General features: G+C 38.1%; 1 protein-coding gene across 1 annotated transcript in view; it reads right to left on the reverse strand.

The window, feature by feature from the left end:
* Positions 1 to 2303: 2303 nt before the first annotated feature.
* Positions 2304 to 18265, reverse strand: part of MID1 (midline 1) — a 153699-nt gene continuing 137737 nt past the window's right edge. The window contains exons 9-10 of the mRNA XM_080909663.1: positions 14857 to 15064; positions 2304 to 3138 (exon numbers count right to left, since the gene is read on the reverse strand). Of these exons, the coding sequence (XP_080765789.1) occupies positions 2790 to 3138; positions 14857 to 15064 (557 nt within the window). The 3' untranslated portion in view covers positions 2304 to 2789. The remainder of the gene's footprint in view (positions 3139 to 14856; positions 15065 to 18265) is intronic.

Raw genomic sequence — 18265 nt, forward strand, 5'->3', positions numbered from 1 at the left:
ACAGTCACTTTCTGAAGTCACTTTCTTTTAAAGCTGGAAAGAAAATCTTCACTCTACATTCACTCTCATCTAATCTATTATATAGATTCATACTCAAGTATGAATCTAAAGCATGTTTCAACAAGCAACATATTTCTTTTTATCCACTAGGAAGAGCAGTACCATGTTTTGGAGTCCTGTTCCAAGGACTGGCTAATACTATGCAAGGCCAAGTGCAAAAGTGAAAATGATAGACCCATGTTCAAAATCACTAAGGTTCATAGCAATGAAAAGAGAACATGATACAAAGCTTAGGCTCTTTCTGTGCTCGGGGCACTTGGCAGCTGATTTATTCATATACACTATGCCAAGGCTTTACAGTCTTCCTTGGCATCTCGTCATTTTTGTTGTACTAATTTAATTGGCACTGCCATCCCTTTTGCCCCTCTACATAAATGCTTCCTGTGAGTGGCCCCAGTACATTAAGGAAAATGCAGCAAATGTTTACATCATGTATCTTTAGACTTAAAAAATGCACATGGAAATCTTTTCTACATCATTACAGCAATCAAACACCATGGTCTTTCACCATATATACATTTTCCTGTAAATATGACAACCTGGAAATAGTAACTGCTACATCCACAATTTTTTTAAGTTAGCCAAGAATAAGACTTTCACAACAAAATTATAACATAATCTGTCTTGTTCTTACAAAAATAGCCAAAACACACCCTCAAAATCTTGCAGTGAAAATCTGAGTAGTAACATCTTTATACTGAAAAACATATTCATGGAAATATTGTCCTTCTCATAAATGCTTTATGTGAACATCATAAGGCAAACTGTAGCATTTATTGTTACCTGGAGACCATGAGTTTTTAAAAACTCAGAATTTGAGTTTTAGACCCTTTTGTTTAGAACCTGTAAGAGTACAAAGTGCATTAAAATATCTATTATCCAGTTACCCAAAGTGTACATAAAAATGACTGATACAACCTTTTCAGTTTATTCAGGGAAGGCAAAAACACATTTTTTATACTGTCAAAAAGTCCTAATAAATTGTTAGAGAAAAATGAACATTTTTCCACTGAGGTGTCCATTTTTAAGATGTAAAATTGTCTTAAGTTGCTATTAAAATATTCATCTGGGTATAAATAAGATAGTCAATATATAAAATCTAGCCATTAAGAAAAAGGACATAATCAGCCAGGGAAGGGACAGAAAGACACAGGAAACTGGCTTTGTCTTCCATGAAGTCCAGATTGGCATGTACATCAATTGTGACCTTGTGATACTGAAATGGAGAGTGTATTGAGTTATTTCTGGGAAATGTTTGATTTAATTCAAAACAAAATCACCAAAACCAATGTCTCAATCCATCAGTCTTTTCAGTCAATAGCTGACTGATGTGGTGGCCCAGATAAATATTTTAGCAATTGAAACCATTTATGCAGGTCAATGTCCTTTATTAAGGTGAATGCATGCCAATATCCCATGTCAAGATCACCTGAGATAGTCTGAATTCAGAGACTACTACACTATATCAGGCCGGTATAAAAACAATTCTATTGGCAAGTTGATTAGTAGGTTCTATTGGCAGATTCCTCTGTAGGAACAGTAAATTAGATTTTTTTTTCTTACAACTCTATGATAAACTATACTAGGATATATGGGGATGTCTACATTTTCAAAATGTGCTTACTAAAAGACTGTAACTTTAAAGGCATGTACACTAGTGACTAGTATTTTGTGTAATATGTTTTAACATTATTCATAAATACTGTTTTTGGTGACTTATATTTGGACAGTGTTCAAGGACATGTGCTGATTTCCCAGAAAACAAAATCAATTCAAAGTGGGATTGCTATTTGTAACAGGCCATGTTAATATTTGTAGCTCTAGAATTTGATGTGTGAACGGGAAAAAATGGGGCACCTATTAAATGTAGTGAAAACATGTCATAGGCCCAAAAATGACTGGGAAGAGGTAAGGTAAAACAGTTTTATATCATAAAACAGAATTCTACTTTTGATAAAACACAATTCAGCATGATTTCTTAAATCATTTGTAGAAATCAAATGATAATGTTTAATTGTAATCTCATTCAAGGTATTATCCCAAAAGCTTTCAGCCCTGAAGAAGTAGGTGAATACATAACCAAACTTTTAATAATCCCCAAATCCTCCCATCAATCTGGCTAAGCTTGAGGTTCAAAGTTAATTCTTTCCTTCTCCATTGTATCTCATTCTGTTTGATCCAATACAAGTTTCTGACATCACAGTTAAAATAGCTTGACTTAAAATCAAAATAAGGAAGCCTGCATACTTCCTTACAAGCTTCAAAATTACTTCTACTTTAGCCTTATAGTCAGTTATTCTAAGTGACAGTACCTAGCATGGCCTCAATATGGAATAAAATGTTAGAAAGTGAAAAAAGTCATACTAACCTACAAAGGTTTTTTTGCAGGCTCATAGACTGGTGAAAAGAAACTGAAAGGGCTGGTAAACTTATGGGCCTCTTAATGAACAAAACCAGGGGATTCCTAACCACTGTAATCCAGATTACACTTCTTTTATAAATAATCTATAGATTTTCCTCTAAATACAAAAAATTAAAGAAATTATTAAAGCCTGTACTTAATACAAAATAGTAAAAGGAAGGAAATCTCCCATGTGGAGCCCTATCTAAGCTGGTTTCTGGACAAGTTGGGGGATATTTCATCACACTCTTGAAACCATAGTTTCTCAACCCCTTAAACAATGACCTCAACCTTTGTAATGCCCTGGGGCTGCTCTAGGGCTGGATGTTCAAGGTAGCTGTTCTGTACAGTCCAAATGGTCTGGGATGGGAAGACCAGTTATAATCGTCAAACACTTATTCCACACAGTAAAGGTGGGGCACACAGGCTGAGCAAGTGCCACATCGAAGGTGTAGAGGTGGATGGAGTTCAAAGCATCATAAAAAGCGATTGAGCCATTATCATAGTCCAGCAGGATGCCTACACGCCTGAGATGGGGCGCTGGCTCGATGGGTATTTCCTTGCTGTTATGTCTCACCACCCAGTTATTGTTGCAGCGGCATAGGGCCCAGGAAGCAGAATTCTTCCCAATCCATTCATGTTTTGGAGCTGATTTGTATGCAAGGCCAATGGCATACCTGCAGAGACAAAAACAAAACAAAACAAAACAAAAAAATGTAGGTAAAATTTGCTCTGCGGTCTACAGGTTTTATTTATTTTTTTAATGTGATCATCTGTTATTCATGATCACACTCCCTTTAAGTAAGTATTTAAATCTAAATATTTATCTTTGTCCTTCCCAAACACATAGAGGTGGGAGGTGACTAGTGTATTGGCCTATTTCTTGTTTTGTGGTACCAGAGAATCTTGACTTTCCATTTTACTGCTCTGTTTCTCTCTTGTGAATGCCTGTGCAGTAAATTTTTCTGGACCAGTACTGATCAGCATAGACATGTCTATAATAATTGAAACTTTTTTTAAGTAGTCCATATGGCTATTGGGCCTTGGAACTGTGGCTGGTAAGCCTGTGAAATCAACTTTAATTTTATAGAGAACTCATAATTTAGAATGGCTGGACTTAGGATTTTGTAAAGAAACCTTTATAAATGTCTTCTCTCTTAAGCTTATGATACACAATGCTGTAATTCTGTATGACATTGGGCATTATAAGAGGAAGCATCTGATGCATTACAATGTACTGAAGAAAATAAAAGATATAAGATAATCAAGACTTTTTTACAAGTAGAACTTTATGATAAAGGAATTATCCTGATTTAAGGCTCATGTAAGTAATCTGAGAATATTCATGGCAGGTCAAACTTAGCTGTTCAGGAGGATGGATGTCAGAAAAAAAACATATATTTTTCAATTATGACATTTTCCGTTATCTTTGCATAGACTCAGCATAAGTATGGAAGCACCTTTATCTGCCTGTATCTGTCTATCTATCTATCTATCTATCTATCTATCTATCTATCTATCTATCTACCTACCTATCTATCTATCTATCTATCTATCTATCTATCTATCTATCTATTATATCTTTATTTTAAGCACAGTTTTACATTGTGATCCAGACAGGCCTCAAACTCTCACAGTGGGTGGTAGGACTTAAGCAACCTACCACCCATCTCCACTTGTAATGAATTTGAATTTTAATTAAATTTATTTAAACAGCTTTGTATGTGGAAGGAGGCTGCCATACTGGAAATTATTACCCTATGTAGGTGCATTCTTTCAAGAGACTTTAAATTTTGCAATTGCTATCCTATATGCCATTTGTCCATAGCTTTGAATATACTTTTGCAAAAGCAATCAGGGAGAATCATTTCCACATATGAGGTTAAGTCCTTGATCATCATTCAATCTCAATGTCTTATCTATAGCACAGGAACAATTATAGTCTCCATATCCCCAAGTTAAAGAGTAAAAGAATTTTTCGTTTAAAATCCTAATCACAAATACTGGTATGCAATGCCCAGTAACTATTATTTTATAATTACTACCTAATTTCACACTAACAGTAAGTACAAAACTCAAAATTGAAACGTAGGATGACTCAAAGTGCCACAAGTTTGACCCTCTATACTATCTTCTTCTCACCAGAAATTGTGCAGTTCATCGCTGCCTTTTGATTATATTTTATACTACTCTATAATGTTTTAAGAAAAATTGAGAAGGCTGGAGAAATGGCTTATTAAGGGTACATGTTATTTTTGGAGGACCTGATTCTGTTCCCCAGCACCTATATTAGGTGGCTCACAATCACATGGAACTCTAGCTCTAGGGTATCCAACAACGTCTTCTGGCTTCCACAGACAGACAGACAAATGGATGGAGGGATGAATGGTGACAGACATACCGAAAGACAGAGACAGATGAGATGAACAGACAGACAGACAAACAGGCAGATGGACAGGCACACCTACAGATAAACAGATGAATGGACAGATAGACAAACAGATGCACAGACAGACATATGGATGGCTAGAGTGATGGACGGACAGATGATCAGAGACATAAAGACAGGACAGACAGATGAACAAATAAATGGACTGATGGACAGGTAGACAGACAGATGGACAAATGGTTAGACAGATGAACAGACATAAGGACAGAGACAGATACAAGAAAGATGGACAGAGAGAAACAGACAGGGACAGACAGATAAACAGAGACAGAAAGACAGACCAATAGAGAAAAGGACAGAAAGACAGAAAGATGAACAGAGACAGAATTGCCAACAGATGGACTGACAGACAGACTGATGGACAGATGAATATATGGACAGAGACAAAGAAACACAGAGACAGACGGGGCAGACAGATGGACAGACAAAAAGACTGACAGACAGGAAGACAGACAGACAGGTAAACAAAGACAGAAAGACTGATGGAGTGATAGAGAAAAGGGCAGAAAGTGAAAGACAGATGAACAGAAAGAGACAGAAGGACAGACAGACTAACAGATAGAGACAGAAAGATGGACAGATAGACAGAAAAAGAAAGACAGAATGACAAACGGACAGACAGAAACAGGATAGGCAGATGGAAACACGACATGAACAGAAACAGACAGAAGGACAGGTGGGGAGATGGACAGAGACAGACAGAAAGACAAGACAGGCAGATGGACAGAAACAGATAAATAGAGGCAGTCAGAGACAGACAGATGGATAGACATAGACTGATGGACAAATGACATAAAAAGACACAGATGAACAAAAAATGTCAAAAGTGCAGACAGACTGATAGATGGACAGAGACAGAAAGATGGACAGACAGGCAGAGGCAGACAGAAGGACAGACAGGACAGATAGAGATGACAGACAGATGAACAGAGACAAATGGATGGGACAGATAAACAGAATGATGGACAGAGACAGAGAACACAGACAGACAGATAGATGGACTAATGGACAGGTGGAAAGGCAGATGGACAAAGACAGATGGATAAAAAGCCAGATGGACAGGCAAATGGACAGGTAGATGAACAGAGACAGACAGACAGAACAGACATGTGGACAGATAGATGGACTGATGGACAGAAGGATAGATGGACAGACAAATAGACTAGACAGAGACAGACAGTACAAAATGACAGATAGATGGACTGATGGACAGGTGTACAGACACAGAAAGATGGAGAGAAAGACCGGTAAGCAAACAGATGGACAGATGGACAAAGACATCCAGAAATACAGGACAAGCAGATGAACAGGTAAACAAAGATACACAGAAAGACAGAGCAATAGATGGACTAACAAACAAGTGAACAGACAGATGGACAAAGACAGAAGGACTGATGGACAGATGGACAAGCAGATGAAGAGAGACAGAGAGAACAGAGAGATGGACAGACAGACAGACTGATGGACAGGTGGACAAACTCAGACAGATGAACAGAAGGACTGATAAACAGATGTACAGATGGACAGAGAGATGAACAGAGGATGACAGACTGATGGATAGACAGACTGATAAATAGACAGACTGATGTACAGATGGGCATATAGATGAGTATACAGATAAACAGAGACAGACAGACAAGATGGACATATGGGCATTCAGAAGGACTGACAGACATAGAGACAGACAGAGAGATGCATAGAGACATAAAGACAGAGCGATAGAGAAAAGGACAGAAAGAGACAGATGAACACAGACAGGACAGACAAAAAACTGATGGATAGACAGACTGATGGACAGATGGATGTATGGGAAAACAGAGAAAAACAGACAAACACAGAGACAGAGAGACATGGCAAACAGATGGATAGACATTAACACTGACAAACAGAAAGACAGAGACAAACAGGCAGACTGACAGGTAAACAGAGATACACAGAAAGACAGAGCGATCGAGAAATGGACAGAAAGAGAGAGATGGATAGACAGCTGGACAGAGACAGACAGAAGGACAAATACAGGTGACAGACATGAATAGAGACAGGACAGATAGAGACAGACAGACAGACAGACAGACAGACAGACAGAACAGACATGAACAGATAGATGGGCTGCTAGACAAGTGGACAGACAGAACAGACAGATGGACAGGACAGGTGAACAAACAAATGAACGGATGGACAGAGACAGCCAGAAAGACAGAACAGATAGGAAGAACAAACAGATGGACAGATGGACCATTGGACTGGTGAACAGACAGATGGACAGGCAGGCAGATGGACAGAGACAGGCAGATGAACAGGTGAACATGAAGATGTACAGGCAGATGAACACAGACAGACAGAACAGACAGATGGACAGATGGACTGATGGACAGGTAGACAGACAGACAGAAACAGATGAACAGAGACAGATGGACAGAGGCAAACAGACAGAAAGACTGATGGAAAGATGGACATATGTACAGATAGACAGACAGACAAACACAGACAGATAGGACAGGCAGACAGGATAGAGAGACCAACAGGTGGATGGACAGACAGAAAGAAAGATATAGAAAGATGGATGTACAGATGAATAGATGGACAGAAGAACAGATGGATGGACACATGGACATACAGGTGGACAGATATTTGAACAGATAGGGAAAAACAGAAGTACAGACAGATGGAAAGACAGATTGACTGACAGACAGAGATAGACAGATGGAGATACATAGATAGACTGACAGACAGAGACAGACAGATGGACATACATAGATAGACAGATGGACAGACAGAGACAGACTGATGGACAGACTGAGAAGTGGACAGAGACAGACATATGAACAGACAGGTGAACAGAGACAGAAAAGTATAGACAGATTGACAGAAGGACTCACAGACCGCTGGACAGATGGACAGAGTGACAGACAGATGAACAGACAAAGACAGACAGAAGCAGGCATACACACAATCCACACAAAACAAAACAAAACAAAACAAAAAACACTAAAAGTAAAACATGAATTCAATTCTGAAGAAGAAGAAGAAGAAGAAGAAGAAGAAGAAGAAGAAGAAGAAGAAGAAGAAGAAGAAGAAGAAGAAGAAGAAGAAGAAGAAGAAGAAGAAGAAGAAGAAGAAGAAGAAGAAGAAGAAGAAGAAGAAAGAAAGAAAGAAGAAGAAGAAAAAGTAATCTGAAAGTCAGGTGGGAAGGAATGGGAAGATTGATAAGGTGGTAAGGGAAGGAATTGAGAATAAGTGTTTAAGTGAAAAATGCATTACATAAAGTTCTAAAGAAATTAATAAAATATTTTAAAATTTATTGTGCACGATTACTCCATTATTCCAAAGAATTTTCCTACAATATTCAGTTTCTTTATCTTTTTAAATTACTGAGTCATTTGTTTAATACTTAAAACATTTCACAGTTATTATCATAAGCCAAACACATCATTATTAATCAAGATTGAATAACCCCGAGTTCAACTCTTAATGTGTTAGAGTAGAAATCAGTGTAATCAGATATTGACATATGGTATCTTTCCCTTACCAGAGAAAGAAACCTCACTGGTCTAAGTTAACAATAACATTTTGAAAAAGAAAAATCACATGTATTGGATCTAAAATGCAATTACTTTAAAGGAAGTATGTTAAAAAAACAAGCCCACTAACTCTGGAATCAGGAGACTTTGTAAACTGTCCCTGTCCCTCACCTGCTGCAGTACAGGGCCATTCACCTTGTCTGGGCAGAACAATAGATCTGACTCTAGAGGAAGAGGTGCTGGTGAGCCAGCTCTGAGAGGCAGAGCACTGGGGAGCTAGCTCTGCCACTCAACTGTCATTAGATGGTATGGGTGTAGGGATGATGCCCTCCCTCTCTACTTTTGGTTGCTGGGAGAGCTATTCATGTCCCCTTTTCCAAAGGCTATAGCACTGTGGGAAAGTAGGTCCTGCACATCCCCTGGGCAACACAGTTGAGCTGGTCCTGATGATGAAGGTGAAAGCACAGGTGAGCTGGCCTGAGAGCAGAAAAGCAGAAGAGTTGCATTGGGTGTCCTAGCTAGAGCAATGCTGAAGCCCTCGTAGGGAAGATAAGGAAGAGCAAGAGTGCTGATCTGCTCAGCTGCCACACAGGGCCAGACCCAGTGCTCTGAGTTGGCCCAACCCAAAATCTATATCATTTGCGAACATTTGGGATGCATGAAATGGCCAGTCCTGCGGTTCTGAAGCTACATGGTCTACATGATATGGGGCATCTACGGGGTGACTGGGTGTCTCAGTGAGAATCCAATATTAATGGTGTCACAGAAATGAGAGATCTCAAACCAACCCAATGACTATTGAAGTGAAAATTTACAAGTAAAGATGTGTAGACACAGGTATATACTGTGAGACACACTGTGACACGATAGCATTCAAAATGAGATGTTTTTGATGCTTCAGTTTTGTCTGTGTGTGTGTTTTTTTTTTATTTTGGGAAGGAGGTTGCAGGGGTGAAGAGAAGATAAGAGTAGACACGGAGATGAGTAGGACTGAGGTACATCATATGAAATGCACAAGGAATCAATAATTTTTTTTAAAAGAGTAAAAAGAATAAAGAGAAAAAATAATTAAAATGCCACAACTTAAGTAGATGTAATGGATAAGCCACTAAATCAGCATGCCAGCCTCTCTATTAATTAACACCCCCCCCCGCTTTTGTCAATTTCCTGTTCACAGAATTCTTGGTTACACTACCCAAAAGTGCCCTTTTTCATTTGTGTCTGGATCAGGTTGTAGAATATTGTTGCACAGGATGGTAAATTTGAAAAGAAGATTAGGGACATTGTTTTCCAATGGCAGAGTGGATATGAGGTCTCATGACATCATACACTGGACTGATAGACTCTTGGTCTGTATTTCCATATCCCTGTCAGGCATCCCATAAGCTTCTCATCCTCTTCATCTTCGTGGATCCTTCCTTGACTGACTTCTGTTTATTTTGTCAAGATCTAATCAATATATTTTTGAATATTTTTTCTAGACACCCCCATATGTTTGTGTATGAGAAATAGGGGGAGAGGGAGAGAGTTTGTGCCCACATGGAGGGCAGAATTTGACATTGAGTGATTTCTATGGCTCTCTACATTATTTCAAACAGGATCTCACTCTGAATTCAGACTCTGATTTAGTTAGACTGTTTGGCCAGTGATCTCTGGGGAATCCTCTTGTCTGTGTTCTCTCACCTCCATACTAGGATTATAGCCATGTGCAAAGAGTGTGTGGCTTTAACACGGATGCTGGGAATCCTAACTCAGGTCTTTATGCCTGCATGTCAGGCGCTTTGCCAACTAAACCATCTTCCTAGGCCCGAGAAATAGATTTTGCAATTTGGAGCATCTCCTACGAAGATGCACTCCACAGCTCAGCAGACACTATTTTCATTTTTTAGATAATATGGAACGTCAAGTTGCATCCCCAAATAAAAATGAATCTATTGTTACCTTCCTGATGCTGCATATAAATTTTAAATAAAAAAACCCTCAAATAGTTATTTCTCATTTTTACCTCTATTGAACTCTTTGAAATATCTGTATAAGTGAGGGCTGACTTGATTCAGAAAAACAGAAAATTCAAATTAGAAAAATCTAAAATCTCATTCTGCCTTCTTGACTTCTAGTGTAGTAATGCTGGTACAAATCCACTATTTCTGCCTTAGTTAACACCATTTCATTAACTCCAAGTGCATGTTAACAGCATTTGAGAGCAAAAAAATAACCAAGTGTACAGTCCATTAAACAAAATACCATTATTTTATCATTAATCTGTGAAACTATGTACATATGTTCATTGAGCTTGAAAGGTACAGGCAGCATGTAATGTTCCATTAAGTTACACAGTGTGACAGAGAAATTTAAAAAAGTACACAAACTGTGTTTCTAAGAGCAATGTTATCATGCCCAATTACATAGATCTTACAGTACATATTAATTTAAAATCAAACACATATTTCATTAAAAATAATATGTGAAACTAACTGTTGTAAGTCAAGATATGAAAGGTACTTAATTGTAGGGAGTCCACTCTTGCTGATACATTCTAGAAAATGTGAAACTATTTTTTTACATAATTCTTTTAAATGGACACAGTTGGGTTGATATGTAAAAACTCAACATGTGGCAATTAATTGTAGATTTTCGTTTTTCCACACATGAGTTAGTCTGGACATCTGGAGGGTGTTTTAAAGGTAATGCTGATCTGTGTTTACATAACTAGAGTGGTCTGGTAGAATTTTCCACACTATTCATGAATGGCAATGAGATCATAATGATCATGTATCATTTATTACAAATAATTATTAATGAGATTATAATCATTTAGACGCCAGATTTCAAAGTATCAGATTAATACAGCATACCAATTATCTAGCAATGTTCAATTTTCTGCACATGAATTCTATAGCCCTTTGGGCTTTTATCTCAGCTTAACACAACTAAACGTTTCAAGGGCCAGTCTGTGGAAATGTTTCAGTTGGTTCAGAGACCTGAAGTTTGATCACCCAGATTCGATGTAAAATGTTAGGTATGACAGGGAAACTATCTATCACAAAATTTCAACAAGACTCCACAATTTTAGTAAGAGTAAACATCACAGCACACATTGGGGAAATCTGTATACATAGGGGGAAATCTCATGGGGCCCCACACATAAATGAAAAGCTGTAAGTAAAATTAACTTTTGGAAGAGGGAGAACAAAGATTCTTCCCCATGGATGAGCCACCTGATTGGTTATCTAATGCTAAATGGACAGCTATAGGAAAATACAGGCAGAAACACTGAACAGACTCAGTAGGACATGAATATCTGTATGTATGTATGTATGTATGTATGTATGTACATATGTATGTATGTATATGTAACCACAATGGTTAAAATTAGTCAGAAAAGAGGAGGTCCCAGGAATTTCAAGGGTCAATGCACTCTATAATCTTGGAAGACGTAGGACATTTTCTCTGCACTCTTGACAGAAGGTTAATGCATAAAAATGGTCTAGGCAAAGAGAATTGGGCAGATAATAAAGGATGAAAATCTATCTGCTAGACTAATGCAGATACCAGTATTAAGAGAATGGGGGATAACGCTCAGGATTTGCTGGTGGTTGTGATCTGTCACTGGGAAATCAGTTCTATTAACGTGGATACAAACAGCAGCAGGGAAGAATGCATGTCTGAATTGACAAAGCAGAAGGCAAGCAGTGTGCTGATTGACTCAGACTCTGACAAACCTCGTGAGGAAAAGAGTGCTAAGGTTTATGAAACAAGCAGTGGAGTTGAATCTTCAGACACCAATCATCCCAGAGCTCAGAAGCTTCCAATAAGTGTTATTGAGGAGGAGGAGGGCAACCCTGGAGCAGAAAAGTGACGAGTGCCAAATGCCAGTGCTTGAAAAAGAGGTGGTTGACATGCATTTTGTAAACATTTCTTCCTGCTTGTGTTTTTCTCTCTCCTTAACCATTTTTGTTTTGGAGTTTTATCCAATATTCTAAAAGATTGCAAACTCTTTTTATTTGATGGCAATTTTGTAATTTTGTAGCTGTTTGTGTTTATTATATTATTTAAGTAAGATAAATTTTCCTTTGGGCAAAAAAAAAAAGAATTACTAATTACTGTTTATATCAGATGTTAGTCCTATATTAATTATATTTAATTATAATAAATATCCATGTTAGCAATAAAAAAGAAATGCACTGCTTAGATTTCTCTCTCTTTTAAAAAAAATAAAGACTTAAAGAAATTTATATATTATATACATGTAAGTGCTCTGTCTTCATGCATGCCAGAAGAGGGAAACTGATCCCATTGCAGAGAGTTGTAAGCCACCATGTGGGTGCAGGGAATTGAATTCAGAACCTGTGAAAGAGCAGTTAATGCTCTTAACCACTGAGTCATCTCTCCAGTCCCTTGGATTTATAATAATAATAAAATGAATGATTATATATTTGATTATATGTTAAAGAATAAAATATATAATATACAAAATAAACAATATCTTATGCATGAAAAAAAAAGAGGTGGTTGAATGTACTGATTCCGATCTCACTTCACCTCATGGTGTTTGTGAAATCTTGGATTTTGTGGAAGTTCCAACCATCAAGTGAGCCTGAGCCAGAAGGGGAGCCAGAGGATGAGGGGAAGCCTGAGCCGAAGCCTATGCCCACGGGGAGCCTGAGCTGAGCCTAAGGGGGAGTCTGAACCTGAATCTGAAGCCAAGGGGAAGCCCAAGCCTGAGTTGGCTAAGGGGTAGCCCGAGCCTGATGCTACCAAATGGGAGCCCGAGCAAGAAATTACAGCTGAAGAAGCCAAGAAAAAAAGGGCTGCATATCTGCTGCACAACAAAGGAAAAGGAAGAGAAAAAATAGGTTCATATGTATGTCATCTAGTAAGCCACGTAGGAAACATCGTCGGGCTGACCCACTGGATATGCCCATCCTGCCAAGTGCATTTAAAAATCCTAGTCCAAGTCCTCCTGATGAGCTCATTCCATCGGGCCAGCCTGTTCATCCTCCCAAAGGCATGGCTTTAAGGAAAGGGAGAGACAATGGGGCAAAGGGACGCAAGTGAAAAGGGTCTTTTTTATAATGAGGTTGGGAAGGTTCAATATCCATTTCCTTATGCTCCGGTATGTTCGCATGTACTGTTCAGTCCTCCTGCAGTGATTTGTTTTCGTTTCTGTTTTCCTGAATAACCTGTTCAGAGGATATGCTGGTTCATTCCCCCCAAACATGGACTCTGGATAATTGTCAACTCCTCTATGCAGCTATAAGAGTGGCTCCTCTCCCCTAGATCCCCAAGTTTAGAGTTTTTCCTCTAGTATTGTAACTTTGCCAAATTTCTCCTCTCAGTAGTCTGCTCTTAAGAGGACTCTTTATGCTTTCATCTCTGAGGGTCTAGCCTGGTGAGTGGCATGTAACAGATGTTTAATACATTTGTTAAATAAATGGCACTATTGGTTAAAAAAGAGAGAGAGTGGGGATAGGCACTCGGTCCAAGCTTACTTTGTACACATTGCACTATTTTCATGAATTCAAATTAAAAACAGTTTTAGTAGACATTAAGCCATTTTACCACTCTCATCTTCTTCCTGCTCTACAACTTCTCTTCTGACTTTCGTGTCAGCCATATCTCATTAAGTATACTACTTTGGGCTCTACAGCATACTTATAACATTTGAAAACTGTCACCCTTTAGATAGTAATGACATACTATGGGAGTTCAAAGCGCAGATCAACAAACTACAATCCAGAGGTCAACTCTTGTCCCTTGTCTGTTTTCACAAATGAAGTTCTATTAGCACTCAGCCATACCCATTTATATATGCATTGTCTGTGGCTGTAGTCCCATTATAACAGCCTCAAGCTGAGTACTTGGAACAAAAATGTCCTGGCCAGTAAAATCAAAACATTTGCTCTCTTGTTCTTTATTTGTGGGTTCCTAGTTAAAAGTTAGAGCCATGACCACAAAAATTTGTAACTACCAACTATGAATTTTATGACTTTGGGCCCACACCTAAGTCACCTCATCTATAAAAGGAGAATGAGATTATCCACATATTTTCTTTTGGCACTGAACTCACTATATACCTGAGGATGACCTTAAACTCCAGTTTAAGATCACAGGCCTGCACACCCACGCTAAATTTCTGCAGTGCTGAGAACATACACATAAGATAGAACTAGACCCAACCTGTAGTTCAAAGTATAAACCTAGTGGAGATAAATCTTTATCCTCTAACCAAAAAATATATGTTTTTTAGAACTAATAAATGGTTCCTATTGTAGTCACACTGATTTTAGTATTATGTAGTATTATGGTAAGGGTAGGTTTTGGATCTTCAGAATGGATGCTGGCTATGAATTCGTATCCTTGACAAGGTACACAGAAGCATGTGCCTTTTAACAGTTGCAGGAAAATAGACAGGAGCTGCCTACCATGTGCTTCCACTTATGACCACTTCCCAGTAATGACGGCCACTATCAATGAACACATTTCCAGCCACTCCATAGCTCCCCTGGCTAGTGAAGCGTTCCGGTGTGTGACTCTTTTTGGATGATGACTCATCACGTTCAACAGTCAGGTTGTCATGGGACACCTTCAGTTTTCGATGAGCAGATTTGGGATCCAGTTTAAATGGCTGACCTAGAAACAAGTTCACAAAAAAAAAAAAAAAAAAAAAAAAAAAAAAAGTGAGAAAGCACAGCTTATTGGAAAGATAACAAATAGTATATCCTTATGGTTCAATTTAAAAGTCTGAAACAAGTGCTAAAGAGACAGCTTAGTGTTTAAGAGCAGTTACAGCTCATCCAGAGTTCCCAGGTCTGATACCTAGCACCTACATGGAAGTTCACAATTATCTCTAACTCCAGTTCCAGTTCATTTAATTCCTGACATGTTTGAGCATCAGGTACACACATGGTGCATAGGCATGCATGCAGACAAAATACCCATACATATGAAATACAAATAAAATGTGGGGATGGGGAGTTTAAAATAATCAATTAGTGTATGAGTTATACTTCCTAGTACAGAACAGTATCTTAAATTCTAATAGCAATTTAAGGCTTATAAACAATACGTTTAAAGGCATTTACTTATTGACAGCTTAAGATATACTTAAGCAGCAGCAGCTCTGTGGATGGTGCTAGGAACAGTGTTCCCATGCAAGAACATGGCTATGATTGCTTGAGTGTCTGTCTACTTGGAGAGGGGCTCGGCATTGCTCTATAACCATTCAACAACAGAACAGGCAAAGAGCAACCAAAACAGTGTGAGACCCCAGCACAGATGTATTCTTGCTGAAGCACATCCAGAAAGAAAGGAGAAAAATGAAAATCTCATTTTCAATGACTGCCATATTTAACTGGGCCAAAAATACACCTGTGCTAAGTAGACTCTGGAGCATAGAACAAACACATCAAGATTGCACATCTGAATATACAGATTTTAACCACTTTAAACATATCATTCTGAGCTTGAGAAAAGTGAAGAGTAAAAGCGTGACTCCTTAGGCACTTAGCGTAACTACACGTTTAAAAATTTGTTCAGCTCACAAAATCAGGGGAATATAACAGTAATTGTTGTGTTTTATATAAAGATAAGAAGGAAGGAATATGTTTGGTGGAGGCACAGTATGGTGTGGGAAAAGGAGGACCCATGCTGAAGCATCTCTTCCCCATGAGGTACCAGCCACAGGATGGTATAGTATAGAATAGAGTTTATTTGGGACATTGGGAAGAGGTTGAGGTGGTAGTAGAGACAGAAGAAGAAGAAGAAGAAGAAGAAGAAGAAGAAGAAGAAGAAGAAGAAGAAGAAGAAGAAGAAGAAGAAGAAGAAGAAGAAGAAGAAGAAGAAGAAGAAGAAGAAAGAGAGAGATAGAGATAGAGAGAAAGAGAAAGAGAGAGAGGGGGGAGAGAGAGTGTGTGTGTAGAGGAGTAGAGGCAGGTCATGAGCATGTGGAGAGAGAGAATGAAGGAGGAGAGAAGGAGTAGAAGCAAGAGAAGAGAGAGAATCAGAATCGGGCAAAAGAGAGAAAAGAGGGGGCAAGCAGTCCCTTTTATAGTGAGTCAGGCACACCTGGCTCTTTCCAGGTAACTGTGGAGTGATGTCTAGACTAAATGCCAACAGTAATGCTTAAGTTTTCTATATCAGGATTCATTAATACACATAATAAAGTTTGTGTGTTGAAATGCTCACCACTAGAATTTTTAAAAGTTACTTGTGTGTATTTGATGTAGCTGCTACTTCTTTGTCAATTCAGTATAGTTTCTGAGTTCTGCCTGTTGCTTGTCACCACATAGGATACAAGACATTGAAAGGCTGGAAACATATTACCATTTGGTAGAAATACTACACTGTCTAACTTGATAGCATGGTTGCAATTGGTGCCTTCTGCCCCTATTCAGTTCCTAGAAAATCATGGGGAAAAGACCTAATAAATACGGCTGCAAAAAATGTGTGTTTGGGCTATAGACATCATGAAGCACCGTGTGTTTACTCAAATAGGGGTGTTGCTGCTTGGATTAAAACACATCATAACCTCATTTTTTTGCCTTTAGGTTAGCAACCACTTTTCCTGCAAAGAAGAAGGAAATACATGTTTTCAGTTATGTAGGCCATGTGGTTTCTTTTGTAACTCTGTTATTGTAATGAGGAAATAGTCACAAACTGATAAGTGACCATTCATGGGTATATGTAAACAAAACTTTATTTTTAAGTGTAGGTAGTCACATTTGGCCCTTGAACTATATCATTTGCTGATCCTTGTTTTGTATATCTGTAGATATCAAAGGAAAGAAAGCCAGTTCACATAGCAATGTGGATTGAAGAATTCTCATAAGGCTCCACCCTTAGAGGAAGAACCACATGGGAACTTATGGTTTCTGAGAAAGGAAGAATCATTCTGCCGCAGGTACAAGCCTTCTGATAGGTTAGCCCATCAAAAGAGGTCACCTGAAAAACATATGACTAACATTAACTGATCTTGAAATGTGGTATTTATAATGATATATGTTGGTGTATGTGTGCATGTACATCTGCATGTGTGTTTTGTGTGTGTGTGTGTGTGTGTGTGTGTGTGTGTGTGTGTAAGACTTATAAGTAAAGAATTACTGACTATGAATTTGAGAAGGGATAGGAGGAATATAGAAGAATTGCAAGGAAAAAAGAGATAGGGAAAATGATGCAAATATAGTACTAATATCTGAAGTTTTCAAAGCAATTTTTACTATAATTGTATCTAATTGAAACTTTTAGTGTTTTATGGATATCTGAAATAGTTCTTATAAATTCTCAAATTCATTTCTAAATATATCATTTTCTGTTATGATAAACTTAAAGTTCCAATGTATGGAAATTATACATGAATTTAAAAGTGATGTGTATACACCAAACAAATAAAAATTAAAAGGAATATAAGCCTGATTTAAAAGAAAAAGCCCTCAAGGCCTGAAAAGGTAGAAGGGATTGTGAGAGGTTGTCAGACCTGATGGATTATACCTATAGTTTACATTTTAAAGTGGAAATTTAACTTGTCTCATAAAAATAAAAATAAAAATCTCAAGGGACATTTATGCCAGCAACTTTTAGGGATAAGATTTCTTAAAATATTCCATTTTTAAAGGTGAAAGACAAACATGAGTAAAAATAATTTGACAGCAATGGGCAGAAGAGGGAAAAAATCCATCTTGGAAATAACCATTTACATAGGCCTGAGTGCTGTGCTGCTTCTTACCAGTGATGAATAGCAGAATGTTCAGAAAGATGAGGCTTATAATGGAGAGGAATTGCCTGCAGTGTCCTGTATGCCTTCACTCCACATCTCAGCCTTTTACATACACAGCA

Source organism: Micromys minutus (genome assembly GCF_963924665.1).
Source record: "Micromys minutus genome assembly, chromosome: X".
NCBI classification, from domain to species: Eukaryota; Metazoa; Chordata; class Mammalia; order Rodentia; family Muridae; genus Micromys; species Micromys minutus.